General features: G+C 42.5%; 1 protein-coding gene across 1 annotated transcript; it reads right to left on the bottom strand.

Annotated features, from left to right (window-relative positions):
- Positions 1 to 3154: 3154 nt before the first annotated feature.
- Positions 3155 to 11807, bottom strand: LOC308133542 (neuronal acetylcholine receptor subunit alpha-7-like). Its single transcript, XM_080500962.1, has 10 exons — positions 11558 to 11807; positions 10429 to 10568; positions 9660 to 9704; positions 8446 to 8555; positions 8273 to 8352; positions 7856 to 8023; positions 6543 to 6737; positions 5993 to 6079; positions 5758 to 5867; positions 3155 to 5485 (listed from the first exon to the last, which is right to left on the bottom strand). Exons 1-10 carry the CDS (start codon positions 11610 to 11612, stop codon positions 4598 to 4600), a joined length of 1878 nt encoding a protein of 625 aa, XP_080357088.1. The 5' UTR covers positions 11613 to 11807; the 3' UTR covers positions 3155 to 4597.
- Between the last annotated feature and the right edge of the window lie 236 nt (positions 11808 to 12043).

Here is a 12043-nt window from a genome sequence, read left to right on the forward strand (position 1 = left end):
TGGTTACATCGCTTACTGTAATAAATTGTAACATATTCTTTTAAATAAACTGATTTATTGATGCAAAGTTAGTTCCTTCTTTTCTTTCTCTGTTACTGATGGCTGTATGGAACAGTAGGTGGAAACTGAAAGTGAGGCACTGCTCCAAATCATAAATTTGCACACATTCCCCCACTCCCGTGCGCAGAATCACATTTATTCTGTGAAGTTTATATTACACTCCTGTTCCCACTCTGTCTCTGTGTACCCACACCTGTTTTCTTTCTTCCTCTGTCCTCATTACTTTAGTCGTCTCTCCCCAACTCCGGCTTCTTTTTAATGAGGTCTGGGAGACAATTACCCGACAGGCGGCGAAGTGCCCGTTGCATATCGACCAGCACTGAACATCTGCAGCCGGTAATTAATAGCTATTGACTGCTGCTGGTGTGGGATATTATCTCAGAACATGTGAATTTTGAGAAGATAACATGTCTTAACAGTGGAGCGGTCCTGTGAGACGTCGTCGTGCAGATCAGCGGTTCGCCACATCATTGTAGAGTTAAGTAGAAGTTATCTCACAGTGCTGAACGTAGCGACGTCAACCCCCTTAGTGGATAAATGAATACCGACGTCTACCAATCCAGAGACTCGGCATCAACCCCACTGCACAAGAAATATGAGGCGCTCCAGGTGGCCTTACACCTATTCAAGCTCGAAACGCTGCCACTGAACCGGTGATGAAGAGGCAGATAAACAGAAGTCTTCAGGAGGAGATTGACGGCATTAAGAGTCTCGCACCGACAGCTCAGCTCCAAGGCAGCCGAACGAAACCCTGCAGTCTGAGCTTGACAAACGGATCAAGAGCCATGCTGACGGGATGTCCAAAGACCTGGAGATCATCAAGTTGGCTGAGGGGAAAACCTACCGAGAGGGACCAAGTGGATTTCCAGAGAGAGGTAGTGCAGTTTCAGTCCACGATTTCAGCTAAATTCTGAACCCTTCTTCCACACAACCAATTTCAGCTCTTTGAAAAAAAAAAAAAAAAAGTAAGGCCGGCATGGTGGTTCAGTGGTTTGCACTGTGGCCTCACAGGAATAACTTTCTTTCTGTGTGGAGCTCGTATGTTCTCCCCCATGTCTGGTGTGTTCCCTCCAGGTGCTCTGGCTTCCTCCCACACGTCCAAACTCTATGAGTCACGCCTACATCCCCTCCAGGTGTGAATGAGTGGGTTCAGAGTTTTGAAAACATAAGAATTGGATTAAAACTATTTCAACGAATAGCACAAAATAAACCATTTTGCATTCGTTTCTGGGTTTTTTTTTTCTATTGGATACATGTGGTCAGTCCTGGTAAACACATGAAAAAGGACTTCCAGCTCTTTAAAGCTTGTAGATGAATGAAATGAAACTCACACACTTTCCACACATGGTTTTTCTACACAACAACTCTGTTGTCTGCAAAAGGATGGAATGTTATAAAAATGATCTTTGTAGAGTCTAATAGAACAGAGGATCCCTCTGTTATAAATACAATACAGAATTGTACAAATTCCTAGCGTTCATTGTGTATGACAAAAAAGAAAAGAAATAATAAAACCTTTATTAAATGAAGCCATACTGTCATCGATTCATAGGAGGAGAACCTTTACTGAGCGTTTTCTGCATTTTAATTAAGTGTATTGGTCTATTGTTGTGGGATCAATGCGAAGCTGCAATGAAGGAATATCTTCCTAAATCTTGTGTTTTCCACTGTTTATCAATGCTTGGCAATGTTTAATCTCTAAAACGAACAGCAAAACCATTAAACATTATAAGATAAGCCCTTTCTCTGCTGCGTCTTTCCACATGAGCAAACACATTGCAGGACTGACAGCACCGCACAAGCAGCACTTTGTGGGGTGAGAGAAGCAACTTGAGAATCCATGAGGTTACTGCATTGGGTCTGCAGCAGGGCTGTTTCCCCCTCTCTTCATGTCTGTGTGTGTGTGTGTGTGTGTGTGTGTGTGTGTGTGTGTGTGTGTGTGTGTGTGTGTGTGTGTGTGTGTGTGTGTGTGTGTGTGTGTGTGTGTGTGTGTGTGTGTGCGTGCGTGTGCGTGTGCGTGTGCGTGTGTGTGCGTGTGTGCAGATTTGTGCGACAACTGCAGCCACCGATTGCAGTTCGGCCCCCTTGATAACGAAGACACGTTTCCTGCATCTGCCACCCTCTCCCCATCGCTGCATTGTGCTCCCCTGCTCAATGTGGCTCCTCGTCCTCAGAACAAACAGCACAGCATGAGCAGTCGGCACACAGAGCAGGTGGATGACCGAGTCGATGGAGGAGTATGTTAGATTTATTACTTGAGCTTTATTGCATCTCTCAGCAGCTGCACCAGTAGTACTGAGAAGAAAAAAAAGGGAGTTTACTAGGCCATTGAGATGCAGAGTGAATTTCTTCAATCGCCGCTTCTCTTCTGGCATATACTGTATTTAAAACAAAAAAAAAAAGTCAAATTAATAGCCTGGGGTTATAAAGGTATTAATCCAGCTGTGCCAAGACAGCAATTAGCCAGATTCTACCATCATAACGTGTTTGTATTACTTCATAGTCAATCATTTCGAATAGGAGTGCCAAGACCTGTCACATAAGTTTAGATGAGGACACCCTCCTCCACTCTCAATATATATCCAGTCACCCATAAATGCTGGTCTAAGTACAGTTTAGCAGGAGCAGCTGCATCGGAGAGGAGGAGGGGGAGGAGGAAGAAGGGGACGCACTCCTCCTCTTCTCCCCGTTTCCTCTCCCTCTCTCATTAATGAGCAATCAGTTAAAAACTTTATTGGTCCCGATGTGCTTTCTCAGCACAAATTCTGCTCCATCTACTCTTTCTCTCAAACCATGCACATCACTTCATTGCTGCTCTTCAGTCTTCTATCCCTCACATTTTGTTTTTTTCGTTTTGTTTTGGGTTTTTTCGGGAGGGGGGGGGGGGGGGGGGGTGGGGGTTCATGTCCTTCCACTCTATTGTGTTAATTCGGCCCTCTTCATTGCTGTGGTTCATTACTTCCATCCTTCCTCTTCCTCTCTAGCTCTTTTTCTGCTCCATCTACCCCCCCTGTCCTCTGCCTCTGTCCTTTGTCAAACTTTAGTGAGGGAGGGACCAGTCAGGAAATGTTCAAGCATGTGTTCAGAATACAAAAGAGGAGACCATTTATTTCACAATATTTACAGCTCACACTGTCACGGCCAATTGGGATTTGAATGCCCAACACTCTTGTGAAGAATATGTCACGTTTACATTCAGCCACAGTCGTTTGGATTGTAATTTCCTGGATATGAATACATGTGCAGAAATGATTGGATGAGTGGAACTGTTTGCATGATGAAAAAGCCTTTGGGAAGCTGTGATATCTGCACCATAAATCATATATTACTGTGTTCTCTGCTATTCATCAAGCACTGTAGCGGGGCTCCTCATCCACCTTGAAACTGAGACTTACTTCAAGGGTACCAACTATTACAATGAGTTTCAAATTTCCTACATAATGCGTTTCAAATCATGTACTTTTTACTAACCACAATTTTTTTTTAAACAGGGTCAGTTCCCACTAGGTGACCACGGCCACTGCATTGGCTGCCCATGAACTAGTTAACTGAAATTAATACCTGCTGCCATTAACCATGAGAAGAAATGCCTGATTTCCTGACAAGAATATTATGCTCCAAAACAAGAACCAAAATAAATATTGGTTATCCTGTTAAATAATAATTACAAATAAATAAACTAAATTAAACAGAATTAACTGAAACTCCTGCAGTACAGAGAGAGAGAGAGAAAAAAAACTGGGAAAGTGGAAAGTTTTATCTGATAATCAGCGAAACCCTGAACTTGTGAGCTCTTTAAAAGTACTGAGTAGTAAAGTTCAATCTTTTCACATGCAGCACATTACTGCTTTTAAATTAGCATCTGCTTGTGGTGTGACTCAGCAGGAGTAATAATCCTTTTACAAATTTAGTGGTCAGGGTTTGGAATTCTTATTTAGAAATGCACCTAAAGGTACTATATGTAACTTTTCTTCAATTCAATCTAAATGAATGCAATTTTAAATGATAAGCAGACAGAGGCATAACAGTTATTTTTGGTGTTTTCTCAAAGACAATGTTGTGATGAGCTGTATACCTACCAAAGACAGTAGATTTTTATAACTTAATGCAGCATGGTTAGTCTTGCAATTTAACTTAACCACAAAATGATGCACTGAGTCACTCAAAGAAGTAGCAGAATGAATATGTGACACAATGTCAGCTGAAGACATAACTCTACATTGCAACCCAATGAACTTAGTGTGACTTCAAAGCCCTAATTAAATAGTGAAACAAAGCCATAATGGTGTGTTTCACCATTAAATAGAGAAACAAACCATTGTAAATGTACAATCGGGAGTTTGATCATGTATGCTTTATGTGGAAATAAATGAGTCTGAATGCTGCCGACGTTCTAAAGTTCACTCAATTATCCACCATTCAGTTCAGGCCACAAAGGAAATGTTTGCTATTGTTATATTCCAGAGTCACTGACAACATTTGTGCTTCCAACAGCTTCTCATTTGTCCCTTTAATGCCTTCCGCGCTCTCAGATCTCTCAGAGGAAATCTTTTGACAGTGCTTCTCCAAAGTTGGGCGCAGCCATGAGGATAGCAATGGTACAGATGATGTTGAAAACGCTGAATCCAACCAGGCAGAGGCGGTCGATGACAGCCGCAGCAAACTGCCACTGCTCTGCCAAACTCAGCTGCCGGTCCTGCTCGCGAACACGTTCAACCAAGAACTGCACCTCCACCAGAAGGGCCTGCAGCTGGTTGTCCACTGCTACGGATCGAATCATTCCGCTGTGCGACGTGAGCGTGGCCATCGATCTTCCCGCTCCCACCTCTAAGACACACGGTCCAGCTGTTGTGGTTGAGGATTCTGGATCTGAACCGACTGGAGGTTCCGGTGAGGAGCTCCTAAACTTGGAAGGTGGAAGATAGTGGTGCACTGGTGTATCTCCAACTGGTGCTCCACCTGCTGCTGCTGCTGCTCTCTCGACTTCTCCTCCACCCAGTTCACTGTTACTCCTCCCTTGACTGGTGGTTCTGCTCATCTGGACTGGCTCCAGTTCTGCAGTGGTCTGGAAGGTATGGAAGGCCATGTAAGGCAGATGGCCATTTGGCTGGGGAAGTGGACTCAGGCTTGGATCTCTGTGGCTTTGGGTCGGGAGGATCACAGCGTGGGAGTTGGGCCGGTAAGGCAGCGGGTGGGAGAGAGGGTGATTGAGCTGTACCAGGCTGGCCTGCAGGGAGTTGAGGCTCTGCGGGAGGATGGAGGGCAGTGGGGTGGGAATGGTGGTGGTCGTGGCGGTGGTAGTAGGAGAGGACAGGGTCTTACTCTGAGAGTCCGCCTGATTGTTTGAAAGAGTAGGCTCTGCTCCTTCGCCCGGGCGCTTCATCCGCAGAAACCAAGGAACCCACTGCAGCAGAACCAAGTTCACCTGAGAGTCATCAACACAAATCATTAAATCTCAAGGGATGAAGTCAGAAGTAAACACAATATAAACACATCACCCCATGCTGTTACAAGCACAGACAATTATTAATGAGTAGTGTTTTCTAAGTTACTGTTGAGTCGACACGACCCTGTTTAAGTCTGCATGTTCCCCTTGTGTGTAAGGGTTTTCTCTCATGGTGGATGGATTGGGTCCACCTTTCCATCCCACCATATATGAGATAAAAGCAGTACAGAAGCATTATCACTGTGACTCACCCAGCGTGGCATGTGTCCATCATTGGGGTTGTGGTGATGAAACTGAAGGACGATGACTGTTGCAACCACGGACATCCCAACGATCACCATGGTGCTGGCAAAGTATTGACCTGAGACACACGTGAGACTGTACTGAGTATCTCCTTTTTGTGAACAATGCGAGCAATGGAAAAAGCCACGAAGCACCCTCATACAAGAATGCACGCACGTACATCGAAGAAAAACAACAACTGACCGATCAGAGGCACCGAATCTGAAGTGGCGGGCATAATCTCTGCAACCATGAGCATGAAGACAGTCAGAGAGAGCAGCACCGTGATGCCTGAAGGCAGACACAAGACACCCGGGATAAGTATGTTCCATAGAATAATAAATAATAATCTCAAAGGGAAGAAAGTACATGGGTACACTGAGGAGCGCTGGATATTTGGTATGCTGCACTTGACTTCTCGCCAACCATCGTCTGTCTTTTTGACACTCCGAGGAAAACCTATTCAATTTACTTTTTCTCATCTTTCCTCTTGCCTTTTTGTGTTTTTGTCTCGGCACTCCTGACACTACGAGAGTGCCGGCGGAAAGTTTTCCAGCAAAGTTAATGAAGAAAAGATGTTAGAGAACCACTGAAGGCGAATAAGTAAATGAGTAGGCGACTCTGCTGTTAAAATTGCATATTTTAGGTCCCACAGAGATGCACCTCTTGTTTTCTTTTTTTTTTTTTTCCCTTGTCTCATTGCTACACCATCCTTCACCCCTGTTCTTCTTTCTATCCTGTTATTATTCCTCACCAAGGCTGATTTTCTCCCCCGAGTTGGCAGGGAGTAGGAAGACCAGGAGGGTCATGGAGGAGAGGAGCACGCAGGGGATGAGGAGGTTGAGGGCGTAGAAAAGGGTTCTTCTGCGTAATGTCACCACAAATGTGACATCCAGGTACGGCTCTGCACAGCAGTCATAGAATATCTCATGACGACCTCCAGGAACCTCTAATAAAAAAGAAGACAGAGCACATGCAGCAAAATATATGGGACTCTGACTGAGACTTCTATTGTCCCCGAGAGAAAATGATTTTTCACCGTACTATTCATACTGCAAAAGCATTCATACCCCTTGAACGTTTCCACATTTTATCATTTCACAACTCAAAATATAAATGTAGTTCAATGGGATTTAGAGCAACACAAAGTGCTGCATAACTGTGGAAGTGGAAGGACATGGGTTTCAATTTTTTTTTTTTTTTTTTTTACAAATAAAAACTGAAAAGATGTGGCGTGGAAAAAAGTATTCATACCTTGGTTATCAAAATAAACTTTTGCATGTCACACTTCTCAGTTTTACAGCTTGATTTCTTTAGTGGCGAAGTAGATAAAGTAGATAAAACTCTTGCCTCATAGCAACAATTTTAGCAGTTCAAGTTTATGTCAGGATTGATTGTTTTTCTGTGTGGAGTTTGCATCTCCTCCCTGTATGTCAGTGAGTTCTGGTGGTTTGCTCCCAGAGTCCAAAAAGAAGCACTTGAGGTTATTTGGTGACTTTAAATTGCCTGTGTGTGTGAATGTGACTCCCAACCCGCCGTCGCCCATTGTCCGGTTTTATCAGCCATGGCACGTGACAACCCTGAGCTGGACGAAGTATTTTGAGGTGCAAGTATTGAGCACTTCAGGTCAGAAAAAGCATGAATAAGGAGAAGAAAATAAAAATAAAAAACACATCGAGAACCCAGGACTCAATTTGCAGCATACATTCTAACAACCACCAAATTAAATAAACAAAATTGCTGTGAAATGAGAAGCATTGGGGAGGTCAGGCATAGCACCAAAATCAATAAAAAGTGGTATTGAATCGACATGAAAGAGACTGTAGAAAGAATGAATAGACTTCAGTTTCTTCCTGAATCACTAAACTTATTTTCCAGTTGCATTGTGCCTACATGTACCATATCATAATACATTTATTGTAAATCACTGCACATACTGTATTTCAAACATAAAAGCATCAGAGCCAATCTTGACCTCTATAACATTCTGGTGCAATGCTGCAGTAATGTAGGCATTGTTACTAAGCAACACAATCTGTTACCCTGTGTTTTGAGAGACAAACCTACCCAGTAGGTCCCACTCTCCATTTGTCATGTACCCTGACACATCTGCCTCCTTCATCTGGAGGTCCAGCAACAGGCCATCAAATGTCCACGAACCAAACTTCAGCTCACAGCGCTGGATGTCAAATGGAAACCATCTCACATCCACATTACATGTGCTGACAAATATTCCTTAAAAACGCAGAAAGCACAGAGGTGATGGGTCTACATTTGGAGAAAATGAAATATCAGAACTGCACGAAATAAACCTCATATTTATTGGAAGGGGGGGTAATTAAAATTATACAGAATAAAAATAAATAATGAAAGAGGAAAATGTCTAATTGTCGTCTAATTCAATAATTAACTGGGGGAAGCATAGCTAAATCACCATGTATGTGGAAATAAAAGGCAATAGAGATTCTGGTTAGTAAAACTTACCTGGTGGTAGATACTCACAGAAGCCGCTGGAGTTAACCAGTACATTAGTCTTAAAAGTGGCATCAAACTTATCGTGAGCGCTAAAGGAGAGTAACAAGAGTGAGAAAAACAATAATTCAAAAACAAAATAGCATTGCTGGCTGTGTCTATGTGTGTTTGTGTTCGTCACTCACCTGTTGTAAAGCAATATGTCAGGTGTCCAGACCTGCTCTGGTGTAAAACGGAGATTTTTAACCCCAGGATATTCGGACTGGTTCCACTGGAGATAGTGGTCATACCACTGCTGAGAGACACAAGAAAGAAAAGAAATCCAACATAAAGATACATGATGTTCTTTTACTCGCGTTAATTTGATTTGGTGGGTCTCTGTCTGCAACATCAATCCATCCATCTTCAATTTACAATCTCAATCCTCCAGTTGGACTGAGGGAGGAGACTGGAGAAGCCCGAGAGAGACCTCACACCTACAGGAAAAACATGCAATCGCCTCACAAAAAAGCTAAACTGCAGCACTGTGCAACCCATATCTGCTACATCTGATTTTTTTTTTTTTTAATCCTGTTCTTGCATGTCTCCAACTTCTCCTTTTCCCTCTTGCCGGGGACTTTTTCAAAGAACTCTTTATTCAGTGCTGAATATGATAATAGGGAATAACAGAGAATTGGCCCAGTTTCATCTACTTCTCATGACAATTTGGTGCAAAAAGAATGTAAAATATTTCCTCTTCATGTTATAGCTGTACAGGTTGATTTATTATTATTGTGATGTAGTCTACTCATAATCAATAAAACGTATCAGCATAATAGTGAATGAGTTCATTGCAACATGTATTGATTAGTCCCATAGTGCTGGTTGGTGTCGAATGGTTTGTATCAGGGGATTTTTTTTTTTTTTTCACACCGCAGTGTGTTTGTTGTTCTTGCAGGCATTATGGACTCGTCATCTAGCAGGTGTTGTTGTTGATCCATCCTGTTATAAGACCAGCCAAAAACTGGAGTGGAGAGTGTGTTGTTGCCAGTCACGCTGATCGAGGTTTGATAAGAAATTTATGCTGAAGACGGAACATCCATAAAACCCCGAAGACACTGGAGTCAGAAGCAGGTGGGCGTGACCGAAGAGTTGAAATTTACCAAATAATCAGAAACTGTTAAAATTAGTACGGGGTGAAAATGGAAAAGGGAGGTGCTTTCCAACCCTTCCTTTGAAGCAATTGTATATAACACCATGGATGTTATACAGTTTTCAGTCTGCTCTCAGGACAATAACCTCAATTGCATCCGATCCTGCTATTCGCCTGTGTGTTATTGAGTAAAGCTGCAATGTACAGGAGGCAAAATTCCCACTGAATTAAATGATATGGCTTTATAATGTGATCTCTCATACTCACCATACTCAGCCAGGCATTTGTGGTGAGGATCTGGTTCTTTTCATCCTTGCATGGCATTAAGAAAAAAAAAGAATAATTTACTGATTTGTAGGATTTGATGAAATCAGCCATAAAATGATGCACTTTTACTGCAGCTTTCACATTTTAATAGTAAAATAATGTTGTTGATATAAACTGTGTGTGGTCAAAATATAAAACAACCTCTATTAATCAGTTTTCTGAAACTGTTTCCTCCTTAGAGATAATCTAACGTTATCATAATACCCAAGTACCCAGAAAAACAACCACTGGGAACTTGCAAACGTTGTGTAGAATGACCCAAACCCAGAAGTAAATCCAAACCTTCTGTCTGTGAACCCAGAGTGCTGACCACTACATCTCCAGGTCACGCAACAAGAGCTTCAGTAACCTAAATAATTCTGTTGAAATGTCTCAATGTAGAAGCTTTTTCATGTGAGGGAGTTTTTTCTTTCCTTTTGGAGGCCATACACTGCAAATCAAGAATAAAACTAACGAGCAAAGATAACAATGACTGGTTTCAATATTACTTTTACAATTCAAATCTGCTCAGCCTCAAAGCAAACCATCAATCATTACAACGTTATCGTGCTTGTAACATAACAAGTATGAGAATAAAGACTAACTTTAAAAGACACTTTAATACTATTCATGATTTTTTTGTGATTTGCATTTTATGTATATTGACTGTTTTTATGGGTATAAATGTTTTTAAGTGTACAATAGAGGGATTTGTGCATGCCATGCATACCACATCCATGACCTGGATCAATGTGAAGGAGAACTGAACGGTGAGAGTCTGTGAATCATTGGCCACCGGCCTCTCCATGGGATTGTAGTCTCTCAGCAGCTCCCTGAGCAGAAAGCGCTGGTGAGGACCCTGCAGTGACACTGAAGAAGAGATGAAGGAGAGTTTAATGAAGGGTAGAAAAGGAGCTAGAAAAGTGGGTGGGGGGGGGGCAAAAAGTGGCACAAAGAAAGAAAGCTGTGTCAGGAAAGATGAGCTGAAAGCACTTTGGAAAAATGGTGTGATTACAATGATAGAGTTTCAAAAGGAGTTTGTGTGTAAATGGAAGAAAGGGGGAAAAAAGAAGGTTTAAAGGTGGCAGATGGAAGCAGGCTGAAGGAGTGGAGTTGTAGTTGTATGGGAAAAGATTATGTTCGTATGAAGACAAACGGTTTTGCCGATGACAACGGGCAAGAGAAGACATAAGAAAATGTCGGAGACGGAAGGAAAAGGAAGTGGAAAGCAGGAAGAAGGATCCCTGCTCCTCCTAATCAATTACGTCTGTGATTGATCACCAGGAGACAGCCGCAGCCTTTCCACCACTGTAAAGATGTCAGGTTCATTCCATGCTGGAAATTGTGAGGCCATTAACCACTGAAACACCCCAGACAGACACACACAGCACTCACAACGATGAGAACAGGCAACTTTCTCCCTTCGCCTTATATCCCCACCAAGAGCTTCAAATCATCCTTGATTCATTCTTCACGAGGCGATCCCTCAGTTTGGCCAGAGCAAGGCAGACCTCCCATTATGACTCCTTCAGTAGGAGCAGGAAATATTCACGTATGTCAGCTAATGTAACGTGAGCTTCAGTGACTACGTGTATCCCCCAACACTCTGTTTGCTCATCTTTAAACAGATGAAGTTCAATTGAAAGATTCCAATTATTTCTATTCGGGATGACATATGCAAAAAGTTATTCCGGCATGAATATTTATAGGTTCATTAAACAAAAATCTAAATCTCAAGGATGCAGCAACACGGGTTAAAACTTCAATGTCATTTAAACTGGATAAAACATACGAAAAGAAATTGTTCAAATGTGTTGAGGTTCAGTGCTGCACAATGGCATAATGGTTGGAGATCTCACCGCACAGTAAGAACACAGCCGCTCCGGTTTCCACCCACAGACCAGAAACAGGCATATGAGGCTGCGTGGATTTGTTTTACTGTTTCTCTGAGTTTGTGCTGTGATGGACTCCCGACCTGTACAAGGGCCTTTGCCCATAGTGGGCTCCTGCACCCCATGACCCTGTGGATTGGATGGATGGATGGATGGATGGATGGATGGATGGATGGATGGATGGATGGATGGATGGATGGATGGGTTAACAAAAAAATTTAAATGAAACAATGTAACCACATTATTACCAGATATCAATGGCATTCTCTCTTTACTACAGAACCAAATGTATTTTAGGGACTAAATATCAATGCAGCAGGTGCAGCATGGACTGAGATTCTCATATATTGTTATTGAAGTGTGTCATTACAATTTGACCATCTGGTAGATTCTCACAATGGTCAAAGGTGTCCAGTGCTGAACTGGACCTTCAATAAAATCAACAGGACCTCA

The sequence above is a fragment of the Blennius ocellaris genome (assembly GCF_963422515.1).
Source record: "Blennius ocellaris genome assembly, chromosome: 8".
In the NCBI taxonomy this organism is placed as follows: domain Eukaryota; kingdom Metazoa; phylum Chordata; class Actinopteri; order Blenniiformes; family Blenniidae; genus Blennius; species Blennius ocellaris.